Raw genomic sequence first — 15763 nt, 5'->3', positions numbered from 1 at the left:
AATCTTTCTCCATTTTGGAACTTGTTTCCTAGACCTTCTGTCTCAGGAGGTCGCAAAAGGTGATGACATGACCCTGGGACACTGGAGCTGTCATAAATTTGAGTCAGTTGCGAAGCATCCAAATTTCAACCACATGATCATGGGGTTGTTACAAAGGTAGTAACTGTGAAAACAGTCATAAATCGCTTTTTTTTAGTGTCATTGCAACTTTGAACGGTCACTAAATGAACTGCTGTAAGTTGAGGACTATGTGCAAATTTACTTAAGCCTTAAACTTCCCATCCTGTGACTCTGCCACTTCAGGGCGGCGTTTGCCAACAACCACATGACACAACCTGGGCTTCAAAGAAAGGCTCCTGTTCCTTTTCAGCCTCCATAGAGATTTCCTCAATATTTATGTAAGGTGGGGGTGTAGGAGGAAGGGAATAAGAGAAGGAAGTTTTTGGTGAGGAGGAGGAGAGACGGAGGGATTGTGAGATGGATGGTGGTGGTTCTGGGGAAAAAGCCGGAAGGGAAGGATAGGAAAAGTGACCTGGAAAATAGGAGGCCTGAGGATAGGAAAGTAGTCTTAAGGGGGTAATGAAGAAAGAGGCTTAGGGAGAGGGAGTGAAGGCAATGGGATAGGAGAGGCTTCTGTGGGGCAACCGTGAGGAAGAGAAGGGGATAGGAGAGGAAAGATTTCTGTGGGGCAAGCAGAGGAATCCATGGAGGAGCAGAGGCTGTGGAAGGAGAGCCCAGCAACCAAATCAAGAGAGGGAGGGAGGAAGACCAGCCACATGAATACCATCTCATTATGTGACCTCATCATGTGAGGGCGTTCTTCCCTCACTCCACGGCTGAGTTTGCCAGCAACCACATGACACAACCTGGGCTTCAAAGAGAGGCTCCTGTTCCTTTTCAGCCGCCACAGAGATTTTCTCAATATTCACAAGATCATAGATCGTCCTTAGACATTAAAAAAGCAGGAAACGCTAGAAATTGCTGCCTGTGCCAGACAGGCAATGTTAGAGGGAGCCTCTCCTACTCCAGTGCCCATCATCCCAGGCCAGCATGGAACATGACAATATGCCCTTCGCTCTAGCAGGGTCCATCTGGCGTTGCACCCAGGAACCACCAGGGGGCTCCCCAGGTAGCCGTTGGAAAGGCAGGGGAGCCCTCACCCGTTTCAGGAGGGAACTGAGCATGCGCTCTTTCACCGGGCCCGAGACTCTCGCGGGGCATTTTGCAGAGAAGAGTGAAAGCGCTTCCGCTCTTTCTACAGTGCCTGATTCTGCTCCCCACCCCCCCCTCCCTCGCTACGAGCCTTTCCAGCAATCCAAGAGGCTTCAAGGAAGCCTTGCACGGAGGGAGATCAACACCTGACTCCGGAGTTCAGTAAGAGTAGGGGGCTTTTTCTTCCACGGACTGGATCGTGCGTGGAAACACGCAACTTCATCAAGTTCGGTGTCCTGGAAAGGGGGAGCCCCTTGTCCCATGTCGCCCCTGTGCATGCATGCACTGGTCAGGCAGGGAGGAGATCAAAATCTAGGGGCCCGCTGCGTTGCCTCCAGGAGGAAAATCGGGACCGTCAGAAAAGTCGGAGCCATTCAGGATTAGGCGAAGAGTGAGAAACCTCTTTCCAGGAGAAGCCTGAATCAAAATGTTAGGTCGGAGCTGGTTTATTGATTAGGGCATTATTCTGTTTGCATTGAATCGTGGTTTGTTGATTGAGATTTCTCAGCTACCCATAGCGATATGGGCCAGGACGTTAATGGGTTCTGCTATCTAGTAGCAGAATTTCCAGTATAAAGTTGTACTGAACATTCAAATATTGATTAATTTGCCTGTTAAATGGATTGAGAAAGCAACTCATCTCAATGGCTGTTTGTGACCTGAGACATTTGTGATCTGAATTATACAAAGATTGTTTTTAATGTCACAAGCAGCCATCAAAATTATTTGAATAAATAGGTAGGAATCAGAAAACAAAAACATTTTAAATATATGTATCCAAAGTTTTTAGTCCTTGGTCGAAGTTGTTACAGAATTTTTTCCACACATAGATATGTTAGTCTACCAACTAATAAGATTTACTCCCTTTTTCCAGATACTGTTGGGATAATAAGAATTTCTTATTTGGGTTTTTGTGGATGCTCAGTTATAAAGTTCGTCAGCCTGTATTTCTGCAAGTTTCTTTGTTTTCCATTTCAGATATAGAAGTTGGAAATCTTTCCTGATTCCCTTGGAGTCCAAAGTATCTTGTGTGGGAAGAGGGCTGAATGGCCTTTAGGAGATTTGGTTAGATGTCTTCTGATTAGTAAAATTTGGGAGATCCATCCATCTATTTTGGAGCTGGATTAGAGACCAGAGAGAAGATGGAGGGACAAAGCCCAGCAGATGCAGGAGTTGGAAAAGGCCCTCCAGCAACTCAACCTTGGAGCTTTGGAGAAAATGTGACAAGTTCTGGGCAGGACAGCCAAGAAGAGGAAGCCAACAGTTCAGAGGTCCAATTCTTTCACTTCAGAAAAGTGCAATTCCAGGAGGGGAAGAATCCCCGAGATGTTTGCACTCAGCTTCACCGCCTTTGCCATCAGTGGCTGCAGCCAGAAAGACACACAAAGGCTGAGATGCTGGACTTGGTGCTCCTGGGGCAGTTCCTGGCTGTTCTTCCCCCAGAGATGGAGAAATGGGTGCAAGAGTGTGGAGCAGAGACCAGTTCCCAGGCGGTGGCCCTGGCCGAAGGATTCCTCCTGGCCCAGGAGTCGGAAAAGATGCAGGTGTGAGAATGTAATCATTTCAGGTGTAAAGAGAATTTGTCAATTCCTTTTTGGTAGCGTTTTCTGGGTTTATTAATACCTAATGCCAGTTGTTCCCTTTTTCTTCCAGAGGATGTGTTTGGGGTAGTTCTTCTATTATCTTTTGACTTTTGCAAATGGACATTGGGGTTTGCTAGTTTAAAGCTGCAGAATGATAATTCCTTACTGCTCTTTCTTGGTTTCTCATATCACATCATGTCCAGAAATCCTTGGAAGCTATGACTGAGTATCCCAAGGGGAGGAAGGATTCATTCAAATCTTCTCAAGAGCTGCTGTTCAGGGAGACCTTATGCAAAGATCAAAGTCAGGACACCACTCCAAGTGAGAAAAACTCTTTCTGTGCGATGTGAGATTTCAACATTTAGCTGATTCTTTTTTTTTTTAGATTTTATTAATTTTCTATTGTTTACATTTTTTAGTGCTTAATAAACATCGTGTTGTTAGGGTTATTTAATTTGCTTAACAATACAGATTGCATTCTTAATCTCCACCCCTTTTATACAACCATTGGTAAAATAGGTTCCATGTTTGATAATATTCTGTTTCTTCTTTCTGTATAATCTTTAGTGTAAGTGTCCGTTTCTGCACAGTCTAATATCTTCCTAATTATTTCTTCATCTCGTGATGTTTCTTCACTTTTCCAATATTCTGCGAATATAATTTTCACTCCTGTTAAGACGTGCAATATTAAATATATATCTTGATTATCAGGTTTTTCTGATGTTATACCTAGTAAAAACAGTTCAGATTTAAAATTTACATGTTTTTCTATCATCTTTTCTAGCCACTTATGTATTTTTTTCCCAATTTTTTTTTTCTTTAATACAATTCTACCCTCTTCGTGCCCTTTTTTTGATTAAATTTCCAACATTTGCTAGACATATTTTTAAACATTTTAGCTAAGCTAGCAGGTGGTACGTGCCATCTATGAAACATTTTATATAATTTTTCTTTATAAGAAGTTGCCATTGTTAATTTATAATTCCTTTCCCATACGTTTTGCCATTTCTCTAATTCTATATTATGACCAAAACATTTTTCCCATTGTATCATTGTATCTTTTACTTGTTCATCCTCCATTTTTCAATTCAGTAAAAAATTATATATTTTCTTAATTAGTTTTTTATCAGAGTTCAATAGTATCTGATCAAAAGCTGTTTGTCTTTTATAAAAAATTTACTTTTTCATGTCTTTATCGTATCTAGATTGTATTTGCAATTGACGCCACCATGATAGTATATAATACCCTGGTCTTCAAGCTCTTGCTTAGATTTTAGTTCCCCTTCAGTGTTCAAGATCTTTATATGCCACAATTTTTTCGAAGTTCACCAGATTTGGATATGTAAAGGCTTCCATCGCTGACAGCCATTCTGGGATTTTCAAATAAATCTTGGGTTTTATTTTTTTCCATACAAATAATACTGAGTTTCTTATGTAGTGATTTTGGAAGTATCTCTGAATTTTATTCTTCTCATACCATAGGAAGGTGTGCCATCTCAGTTGTATATCATGTCCTTCTAAATATAGTAGTCTCTTGTGCCTGAGAGTTATCTATATTTTTAATCTATATTTTTAGCGATGTTATCACAGATGCTGTTCCGACCTAGGCTTCCCCAAAAAGCATGAAGCAGAATCCTGGCCCCAACAAAATCCCTTTTATTAAACGAATGTGAATTCCTCTCGTTCACATTCAGCAAAGGCCTGGCAAACAGCCTTTCAAAGTGAATTTATGACCACAGACCTTATCTAGCTTGAAAAGCTGCCATGTAAATATTTTCCAAACTGCAGTGCTGTGCAAGGAAAGACTTGGCACAGAGTCTCTGAGATTCATGGACAGATCTTCACATTCCTGAACTGAACGACCAAACGAAAGAACTGTTTCCTGCAAAAGCCCATTCCCCTTTCGCTCCTCTTTTATTTCCTATGGAAGGGGCCATTCATTGTCCACCTGTGGCTTTATTCCCAAGTTGACCCTGATTTCTTAACTGTTCTTTTCTTCTGGCAGCTCTGTGCATGCGCACACTGGGAACAAGCTCCAACTGTTCCTCTGCCTCACTGCTGTCTAGCTCCGGAGGCAGCTGATAACTGCCAGACAGCCTTGGCCCCCTCTTTCCCTTCCCCAGCCTCCAGGACTGGCCCATGTCCCTCCCCAACCTCCTCAGGATTCCAAAGTAAAGCGTTTTCGGTCGGCAGACCCACAATCCCTTTCCTGATTCCAAAAATGGGGTGTGCACAGGCAAAAAAAAGTGTATCGCGTTTTAGGCAGCAGATCTGGCCAGGAGGAAAGAGGTGAGAAGGAGGACGAGGGTGCAATGTGCAATGGGAAGGAAAGCATTTTTAGGTGGCAGCGCTGCGATCCCCTCCCCGAATCCCAAATGGTTCCCGGTTCCCCGCTGCACATTGCAGGGGAACTGGCTGCCACCTGAAACCCAGATTTGAGAATTGCATTGGGGAATTGGACCAACGGGCAGCGGTGGCTGGAAAGGAGGGACGTTTCACTTTAGGGGCTCCCGTTTGGCTTGGCTCCTGGGCGTAGAGATGGCTTAGGCAGCGGTGGCAGCGGTGGCTCCTCACGTTGCTGGGGAGTGAAGTCATCACGACCATTGTCTGGCCTGAGCTGCCTGCTGGGCGGCCAGAAGGGTGACCAGCCGCGAACTGTGGGGCCCACCTTGTTTGCCAAAGCTGTTGGACAGATTCCCCCCCCCCCATCCTGAAGTGGTTTGTTCCTCAGGCTGTGCTCCAACCCTCCCCCCAGTCCCTCTTCTGGACTTCCCCAGAAGTCCCTCTTCTGCCCCCATAAAATCATCCCCCGTTCATTCCAGTTAAATGCATGTAGAGTGATAGGGTTTGTTTTGAACCGATAAAAAGATCTGCGCTGCTCGTTATCAAAATCAAGTGGAAGTGTGGATACGGCTGATCTTGATGCTGGTAGGCAGGCAGAATTCTTTTTTTCTTGTTTTCCTCCCCAAAAATTAAGGTGCATCTTATATTCCAGTGTGTCTTATACACTGAAAAATACAGTAATCCACAGGAGGTAAATAAAGAGGGGTTTTAACTGGTGAAGAGTCTGTTTCTTGCTTCTGCTAAGGCTGGGTCAGAACATATTCCTTTAATTTCTGGATCTTGTCTGATATTTCTGTTCAAGACTTCCAAAGTCAATATAAATAGTAGAGACGATAGTGGACATCCTTGTCTTGTTCTTTTCTTTATGTTAAAATTCTCTGTATAGTCTTAATTTATAATTACTTTGGTTGTTTCTTACAGTATATTGTCTTAATTATATTTATAAATCTTTCTCCAAAATCCAAAATTTAGTTGACGTGTCATAAATTGCTAGTTAAGGCTTCCTGAGCATCTAAAAAAATTAGTGCCATTTGTTTTCCTGGCTGTGTTTCGTAGTATTCTAATGTATTTAAGATAATCCTTAAATTGTGTTTTATTTGTCTTTTAGGTAAGAAACCATTTTGATCTGGATGGATAAATTGAATCTCAATCTCTTTGCTATTATTGAAGCAAAAATTTTATAGTCCACATTTAATAGAGATATTGGTCTATAATTTTTTATCTGTGTCAGATATACCTTCTCTTTTGGTATTAGCTAATGTTCACTTTAGTCCATGTGTTTGGTATTTTAGCTTCAAATAATAATTTGTTACAAACTTCCCTCAGTGATAAGCTTAACATATCTGAAAAGCAGTTATAGAATTCTGGAGGTAGCCCATCTGAGCCTGGGGTTTTATCATTTTTCTGTCTTTTTATCACTTCTGTTATCTCCCACATTGTTATTTTTGTATTTAACATATTTTTAACGTTTTCTGGAATTTTTGGGGTAGATTAGCTTCTTCCATATATTGTGTTATTTTTTTCATAGATTTGTTTTCTGTATCGTATAGCTTTTCATAATATTCTTTAACTATTTTTTTATTGTCTCATTTTGGAATTTTATGTTTCCCTGCTCATCTTGCAGTTTATTTATCACCTTTTTCTCTTTTTCTTTTTTCAGTTTATACACCAGCCATCTTCCCAGTTTATTTGCATTCTCAAAAAAAAACTTGCTTTGCCCTTTTTGTATGTTGGGCTATTTCTTCTGAGTGAATTAGGTTCAATTTGTGTTTACTTATGTCCATTTTTCTTTTGAGTGTTTTCTTATACTCTTCTTTTAACATCATACCTTGTTGTTTTTTCTCTTTATTCTTTTTAGCCATATAAGTTATAGCTAATCCACTGAAGTATGCTTTGGCTGTATCCCATACATTCTGAAGTGAGGTGTCTTCTCTTTTATTCTCTTTGCAGAAAAAATTCATTTCCTTTGCTGCATGTTCTGTAAATTCTTTCTCTTTTAATATGTATTGGTTCAGCGTCCACCTAAAATGTTTCTTTATTCTTCTCCAAGTCAATTTTACTGGGTTATGGTCAGCCCAAACACCAAGTTCTCTCTTCACCTCAAGTATACTGATTCTTAATTCAGGGGATATCCATATCATATCAATTCTAGACCATGATTTGTGTCTGTTCAAATAAAATGTGTACTGAGTCTTTTTTTGATTTCTTTCCAGACGTCCTGTATACAGCTTTCTTCTGTCATTTTGAAAAACTTCTTAGGTAGTCTCTTTCTTCCTTTTCCCCCTATTTTAGAGCTTGTATAATCTAGTTTTTCATCCACGATTGCATTAAAGTCTCCTAGGAGACAAATATTTTGGTATTCCATTTCCAGTATTTTCTTGGTAGAATTTTTCTTGCTTATTATTTGTGCGTATATTGCTATTATCAAGGTCTTTTTTTTATTAATCATTGTTTCCACCATCTAAATTCTTCCTTCTTCGTCTGAATAGATCTGTTTAGAGTCCATTGATTGTTTATTATATAAGGCTGCTGTTCTATTATTATTATTATTATTTTGTGCTGACGTGAAATATAGTTTCTCAAGTTTTGGGCATTCTAGGAGTTTATTCCCCTTCCAAAAGAAAAAAAATCTTTACATGACTACGGAAGCAGAAATAATTTGCCTACAAGAAACACACATAAAGAAATAAAATTTAGCTGATTCTTTTGCTCCTCTGGATTGGAATGTCTCTCACAAAGCTGCTTCCACCATTTTTCTCTTTCTCACAGGGAGTAGAAAGCTGTCCTTGGAATTTTTTCAATCGGTTCGTCTTTGTGGTGGAGCTGAAGGATTGGCTGAACCGCTACATCAGGTAAGGAAGAGAAACATCGGAAAAGGTCCCTGAATCTTGGATGCATTTCATTTTGTTTTAGAGTTCAGTGTATTAAATTGCTGTTTCTAAGAATACAAATTTAATCTATTCAAAATTCATATTTAGTTTAGCCTATCTTTCCCTTCTGAGGGATCCTTTGGAAGACACTTTCTCCATCCCTCCTACTTCACAGATTTCTTTGACCAGACTCTTCCTCCGAGGGTCTCTTCCTCCGAGGGCTCTTCCTCCGAGGGTCATTCTCACATACCATTCCAAAAAAAATATCTTTTTTTGCCTTTGACAGGTGTTGACAGGGGGGCAGAGATCGACTCCGAGGTGCCTCATGTGTGGGGTGCCGCAGGGATCGATTCTCTCACCCCTCCTGTTCAACATCTATATGAAGCCGCTGGGTGAGATCATCAGTGGCTTTGGGGTGAGATACCAACTGTACGTTGATGATACTCAGCTGTACTTTTCCACCCCGGGCCACCCCAGCAAAGCTGTCGAAGTGCTGTCCCGGTGTTTGGAAGCCGTACGGGTCTGGATGAGTAAGAACAGGCTCAAACTTAATCCCTCCAAGACGGAGTGGCTGTGGATGCCGGCACCTCGGTACAGTCAGCTGCAGATGCGGCTGTCTATCGGGGGCGAGTTGTTGGCCCCGATGGAGAAGGTACGCAACTTGGGCGTGCTCCTGGATGGTCGGTTGTCCTTTGAAGATCATTTGACGACCATCTCCAGGAGAGCTTTCTATCAGGTTCGCCTGATCCGCCACTTGCGTCCCTTCCTGGACCGGGATGCCCTATGCACGGTCACTCATGCTCTCGTTACCTCTCGTCTGGACTACTGCAATGCTCTCTACATGGGGCTCCCCTTGAAGAGCACCCGGAGACTTCAGCTAGTCCAGAATGCGGCTGCGCGGGTTATTGAGGGAGCGGTTCGAAGCTCCCATGTAACACCTATCCTGCGCAGACTGCACTGGCTACCTGTTGTTTTCCGGGTGCGCTTCAAGGTATTGGTTACCATCTTTAAAGCGCTCCATGGCTTAGGACCGGGCTACTTACGGGACCGTCTACTGCCGGCTTCTATCTCCCAGCGTCCGGTGCGTTCCCACAGAGAGGGACTCCTCAGGGTGCCGTCAGCCAAACAATGTCGACTGGCGGCCCCCAGGGAGAGGGCCTTCTCTGTGGGGGCGCCTACCCTGTGGAACGAGCTTCCCACCGGGCTTCGACAACTACCTGACCTTGGGACCTTTCGCTGCGAACTTAAAACCTATTTATTCCGTTTGGCTGGACTGGCCTGATTTTAAATTCTAAATTTTAAATTTTAACTGTGGGTTTTAAATTTCTGTAATTTTTATGGGGTGTAATGTTATTTTAAATTTTCTGGCAAATTTGAATTAGTTTTTTAAGGGTTGTTTTAATTATGGTGTATGTTTCTGTTTGTATTTTATTTGCCTGTTCACCGCCCTGAGTCCTTCGGGAGAAGGGCGGTATACAAATTAAAACATCATCATCATCATCATCATCATCATTATTATTATTATTATTATTATTTTGAGGACAACCATATCCTGGTGATTGAGAATCGCCATAGAGATATCCTGTTACAAGCTCTTCCAGCACCTTCAGGAAGGTATGGAGTTGGGTTACATTTCCCCCTCAATGGATAAAGAAAGCCATTGGCAAAAATGTCAGGTGGGTTTTGCCAGTATTTGACATTGCCCAACCTATGAAGAATTGGAGCCACTGACAACTAGTGAATTTAAGACCCAACTACCATTTGACCAAGAAAACTATTTAGTTGGCTACACTAAGAGGCATTCCAACATGATCCAATGTGCTTCAGTAGTGCCATCAGTCAAAAACAGTGAGATCTCATTCTGCATTCTGCACAAGATTCCCATTTTGTTCACTGGATCTCTGTCTTTGAATTGGTAGAAGAAAGCTGTCAAATTATTCTTGGGATTATCTGTTAAAAAGGAAAACTTGTTTCCTTGTTTAGGATGTTCTGTCTTTTGAGGAAGTGGCTGTGTATTTCTCCAAGGAGGAATGGTCTCAACTGGATGCTGACCAAAAAGCGCTCCATGGAGAAGTTATGCTGGAGAATTCCAGGAATCTGGCTTCCCTGGGTAAGAATCCCTATCTCCGCTCAGAAACACAGAAAAGTCATGGGATCAGAGAGGGGCTTAGATGTTATTTAAAAATAGATTAAGTGAAATAAGTGATTATATTTTGTAAATGATAAAGGCAGTGGACAAACTCAATATTCCTTCCTCCTGCTGTTTTCCATACAAAAACAGCCCTGTAAAATGGGTTGAACTGAAAGAAATGGGTCCAAAGTCACCCAGCCAGCATTCATCCGTAAGGCTGAATGCTGATACTCACTGAAAACTAGTTTCTAGCCTGGTCAAAATATATATATTGATGATTCTTTTGCTAAATTTAAGAAGAAAATGTTTGATTGTCCTTCTATTCTTGCTACAGTTTTCATTTTTCTTTTCTAAGGCTATAATGGGCAGGAGAATAAGAATTGCAAGGAGGAATGCCAAGCAATCCATTTGAAAGAGGGGAAAGGGAAGCGATATGAATGCATGGAGTGTGGAAAGACCTTTAGTAAGAAAAGATTTCTGATTCAGCATAAAACTGTCCACACAAAGGAGAAATTATATCAGTGCATGGAATGTGGAAAGACCTTCTCTTATGATAGCTCTCTTCTAGTCCATCAAAGGAATCACAAAGGAGAAAGACCTTATAAATGCATGGAATGTGGAAAGACCTTCATTTGTAGCAGTCATCTTAATTCCCATATGAGGATTCACACAGGAGAGAAGCCATATCAGTGCAAGGAATGTGGAAAGACCTTTACGTGTAGCAGTACTCTCAATTCCCATATGAGGATTCACACAGGAGAGAAGCCATATCAGTGCAAGGAATGCGGAAAGACCTTCACTTCAAACAGTTATCTTAATATCCACAAGAGGATCCACACAGGAGAAAAACCTTATAAATGCATGGAATGTGGAAAGAGCTTTACTTGTAGCAGTAATCTTAATTTTCACAAGAGGATTCACACAGGAGAAAGACCATATCAATGCATGGAGTGTGGAAAGACCTTTACTTGTATCAGTAATCTTAATTCCCACAAGAGGATCCACACAGGAGAGAAGCCATATCAATGCAAGGAATGTGGAAGGACCTTTACTTTTACCAATTATCTTGATTCCCACAAGAAGACTCACACAGGAGAGACACCGTATCAATGCATTGAGTGTGGAAAGAGATTTACTAGGAAATATGCTCTGATTCACCATAAAAGCATCCATACAGAAGAAAAGCCATATCAATGCATGGATTGTGGAAAGACCTTCTGTTATTATGACTCTCTTATAAGACATGAAAGGAATCACAAAGGAGAAAGACCTTATAAATGCATGGAGTGTGGAAAGAGCTTTAGTTGCAGCAGACATCTTGATTCCCACAAGAAGATCCACTCAGGAGAGAAGCCATATAAATGTGTTGAATGTGGAAAAGGCTTTAGGTGGAATTCTGCTCTTACCACCCATAAAAGGATCCATACAGGAGAAAGACCGTATCAATGCCTGGAGTGTGGAAAGACCTTTGCTAGTGGCAGTAGTCTTAATTTGCACAAGAGGATCCACACAGGAGAGAAACCATATCAATGCAAGGAATGTGGAAAGACCTTTAGTTGTACCAGTAGTCTCAATTCCCATAAGAGGATCCACACAGGAGAGAAACCATATCAATGCAAGGAATGTGGAAAGACCTTTAGTTGTACCAGTAGTCTCAATTCCCATAAGAGGATCCACACAGGAGAGAAACCATATCAATGCAAGGAATGTGGAAAGACCTTTAGTTGTACCAGTAGTCTCAATTCCCATAAGAGGGTCCACACAGGAGAGAAACCATATCAATGCAAGGAATGTGGAAAGACCTTTAGTTGTACCAGTAGTCTCAATTCCCATAAGAGGGTCCACACAGGAGAGAAACCATATAAATGTGTGGAATGTGGAAAGGACTTTAGGTGGAATTCTGCTCTTACTACACATAAAAGGATCCACATAGTGGAGAAGCCTTATCAGTAAAGGGAAGTGTGAGAAGTGCTTTAACAGAAATCTAGGAAGTCCTTGGCACATTATTGCAATTGAGCGCAAAATTTCTGTTGCTGAGAGACAGTTATTGAGTTTTGCCCAGGGGTGAAATGTAAAATTTGTTACTACCAGTTCTGTGGGCATGGCTTGGTGGGGATGGTGGTAATGTGACTTTGTGGCCATGGCCAACTTTTTTTTGTTTTTTTACTTTTAAAAGCATTTTTTCTACAACCTCTTCGGCTGAAGAGGTAGTAAAAAAATGCTTTTAAAGCCTGTGATGATCAGGCAACTCAGCTGGGATCGCCAGAGGAAAAAAAGCTTTTAAAGAGTTCTGATGATCCCAGCTGAGTTGTCTGATCATCAGAACCCTTTAAAAGGATGTTTTCTGCAAGCTCTTCGGCCAAAGAGGTTGTAGAAAAAAATGTTCTTAAAAGGTTCTGGCGATCAGGCAACTCAGCTGGGATTTATTTATTATTTTTATTTTATTTATTTATTTGATTTTTATACCGCCCTTCTCCCGAAGGACTCAGGGCGGTGTACAGGCAAAAATAAAAACAGATAATACAATATACAATTTCAAATGCAGATTAAGAAACTTATTTTAAAATTAGCCTGATAGGTTAAAATATACTAGACTAAAAACCCCATTTAAAATTAATTAATAAAAATTTAAAATTAATAAAATTCTGTTCAAGCCAGCCCCGCGCGAATGAAAAGATGTGTCTTCAGTTCGCGACGGAATGTCCGAAGGTCAGGTATTTGGCGTAAACCCGGGGGAAGCTCGTTCCAGAGTGTGGGAGCCCCCACAGAGAAGGCCCTTCCCCTGGGGGCCGCCAGCCGACATTGTTTGGCGGACGGCACCCTGAGAACTCCCTCTCTGTGAGAGCGTACGGGTCGGTGGGAGGCATGTGGTAACAGCAGGCGGTCCCGTAAGTACCCAGGCCCTAAGCCATGGAGCGCTTTAAAGGTCATAACCAACACTTTAAAGTGCACTCGAAAGGCCACAGGTAGCCAGTGCAGTCTGCGCAGGAGCGGTGTTACGTGGGAGCTACGCGTAGCTCCCTCTATCACCCGCGCAGCTGCATTCTGGACTAGCTGAAGCCTCCGAGTGCACTTCAAGGGGAGCCCCATGTAGAGAGCATTACAATAATCCAAGCGAGAGGTAACGAGCGCATGAGTGACTGCACAAGGCATCCCGATCAAGGAAGGGGCGCAACTGCCGAACCAGGCGAACCTGGTGGAAGGCCCTCCTGGAGACGGCTGTCAAATGATCTTCAAACGACAGCCGATCATCCAGGAGGACACCTAAGTTGCGCACCCTATCCTTTGGGGCCAGTAACTCGCCTCCAACAGTCAGCCGCGGCTGCAGCTGACTGAATCGGGATGCCGGCATCCACAGCCACTCCGTCCTGGAGGGATTAAGCTTGAGCCTGTTTCTCCCCATCCAGACCCGTACGGCTTCCAAACACCGGGACAGCACTTCAACAACTTCATTGGGGTGGCCCGGGGTGGAAAAGTACAGCTGAGTGTCATCAGCGTACTGCTGGTATCTCACCCCGAACCCACTGATGATCTCACCCAATGGCTTCATGTAGATGTTGAACAGCAGGGGCGAGAGAATCGACCCCTGCGGCACCCCACAAGTGAGGCACCTCGCGGTCGACCTCTGCCCTCCCGTCAACACCGTCTGCGACCGATCGGAGAGATAGGAGGAGAACCACCGATAAACGGTGCCTCCCACTCCCAATCCCTCCAACCGGTGCAGCAGGATACCATGGTCGATGGGATCAAAAGCCGCTGAGAGGTCTAATAGGACCAGGGCAGAGGAGTAACCCCTGTCCCTGGCCCTCCAGAGATCATCCACCAATGCAACCAAAGCTGTCTCCGTGCTGTATCCGGGTTGGAAGCCGGACTGGAACGGGTCTAGATAGACATCTTCATCCAGGTATTGGGGTAGCTGTCACGCCACAGCACTCTCTACAACCTTCGCAACAAAGTGAAGGTTGGAGACTGGATGATAATTACCTAAAATAGAAGGGTCCAGGGAGGGCTTCTTGAGGAGGGGTCTCACCACCGCCTCTTTCAAGGCGGCAGGGAAAACCCCTTCCAACAAAGAAGCGTTGATAATCCTCTGGAGCCAGCCTCGTGTCACCTCCTGAGTGGCCAGTACCATCCAGGAAGGGCACGGGTCCAGTAAACATGTCGTGGCATGAAGCCTCCCCAACAACTTGTCCACGTCCTCGGGAGCCACAGGGTCAAACTCATCCCAAACAGACTCGACAAGACGTGCCTCCTCTCCCTCGCTTGGATCATCCCAATTTCGGTCCAGACCGTCCCGGAGCTGAGCGATTTTATCGTATAGATAACCACTAAACTCCTCGGCTCGTCCCTGCAAAGGGTCATCCCGCACCTCCTGGTGAAGGAGGGAGCGGGTCACCCGAAACAGGGCGGCCGGGCGGTTATCTGCCGACGCAATGAGGGTGGAGGCATAGGAATGCCTCGCCTCCCTCATTGCCACTAGGTAGGTCCTAGAATAGGACCTAACTAGTGTCCGATCAGCTTCGGAACGACTGGACCTCCAGGTGCTCTCTAGGCGTCTTCTCCGGCGTTTCATCTCCCTCAGCCCCTCGGAGAACCAAGGGGCCGGACGAGATCTGCGCCGGGTCAGAGGCTGCAAAGGCGCGACACGGTCCAAGGCCCCAGCCGCGGCCTGTTCCCAGGCCACGACTAGTTCCTCAGTCGTGCCGTGGGCCAGATCCTCAGGGAATGGCCCAAGCTCTGTCAGGAACCTCTCGGGGTCCATCAGGCGCCTGGGACGGAACCAACGTATAGGTTCCGTCTCCCTGCGATGGTGAATGGCGGTACGGAAGTCCGGGCGAAGGAGAAAATGATCGGACCATGACATTGGTTCTGTTACTAAAGCATCTAATTCCAGATCATTTAACCACTGTCCAGAGATATAAATCAGATCCAGTGTGCTTCCCCCCATGTACGTAGGGCCATCATTTATTCGAATCAGGTCCAAGGCCGTCGTGGAAGCCTGGAACTCCCGAGCTGCCGTCGATAACAAGCCAGCTGATGGCAGGTTGAAATCCCCCATGACTATAAGTCTGGGGGTCTCAACTGCCACAGCGGCAAGTACCTCCAACAGCTCAGGCAGGGCTGTGGTCACACAGCAAGGAGCCAGGTACGCGATCAACAAGCCCAACTGATTCCTATGGCCCCACCGCACATAGAGGGATTCACAGCCGGCAATCTGAGGAACAGTGGCCTCCCTCGGCTCTAGATCTTCCTTAATGACAACCGTCACCCCCCACCCCTACCTTGGGCCCTCGGCTGATGAAATGCTCGGAAACCTGGAGGGCACATCTCAACAAGGGGAACCCCCCCCTCTGGGCCCAACCAGGTCTCCATAATGCCCATGAGGTCCGCGGACTCCCCCTGAATAAGATCGCAGATCAGGGGGGCCTTATTAGCCACGGACCGGGCATTACATAACATCAGCCGAAGATCCAAGCTCTGAGGATCATGGCCGCCCGAGGAACGGGTAGGGACTGAGGGGCCGGAGCACGTGATCGCTTTCAGACATCGAACACGTGCTCCCAACTCTCGATACGCCCCCCCCCCCGCCATATCTGCCTCTCCCACTTACCGTACAGATCGAA

General features: G+C 44.3%; 2 protein-coding genes across 4 annotated transcripts in view; both read left to right on the top strand.

Annotated features, from left to right (window-relative positions):
- The first annotated feature begins 1358 nt into the window (after positions 1-1358).
- On the top strand, positions 1359-14161 carry LOC131192030 (zinc finger protein 345-like). 2 transcript variants are annotated; one of them, XM_058170794.1, is made up of 6 exons: positions 1359-1374; positions 2191-2756; positions 2999-3116; positions 7908-7990; positions 9992-10118; positions 10495-14161. In XM_058170794.1, exons 2-6 carry the CDS (start codon positions 2355-2357, stop codon positions 12090-12092), a joined length of 2328 nt encoding a protein of 775 aa, XP_058026777.1. In that variant the 5' UTR covers positions 1359-1374; positions 2191-2354; the 3' UTR covers positions 12093-14161. The 2 variants fall into 2 exon arrangements, with proteins under 2 accessions (XP_058026777.1, XP_058026776.1); XM_058170793.1 differs by lacking the exon at positions 1359-1374 and having other exon boundaries at positions 1640-2756.
- The window catches only part of LOC131192031 (zinc finger protein 883-like), a 52695-nt gene continuing 38457 nt past the window's right edge, over positions 1526-15763 (top strand). Inside the window, exon 1 of one of the 2 annotated variants that reach the window (XM_058170797.1) lies at positions 1526-1646. The gene's annotated coding sequence lies outside the window, so the exon portion shown is untranslated. Of the gene's footprint in view, positions 1647-7907; positions 7991-15763 lie in introns of those variants that run through there. The other variant, XM_058170798.1, reaches the window with a different exon arrangement.

The sequence above is a fragment of the Ahaetulla prasina genome, chromosome 2 (genome assembly GCF_028640845.1).
Source record: "Ahaetulla prasina isolate Xishuangbanna chromosome 2, ASM2864084v1, whole genome shotgun sequence".
Lineage (NCBI taxonomy): Eukaryota > Metazoa > Chordata > Lepidosauria > Squamata > Colubridae > Ahaetulla > Ahaetulla prasina.
This window is presented reverse-complemented; position numbering and strand designations above follow the sequence as displayed.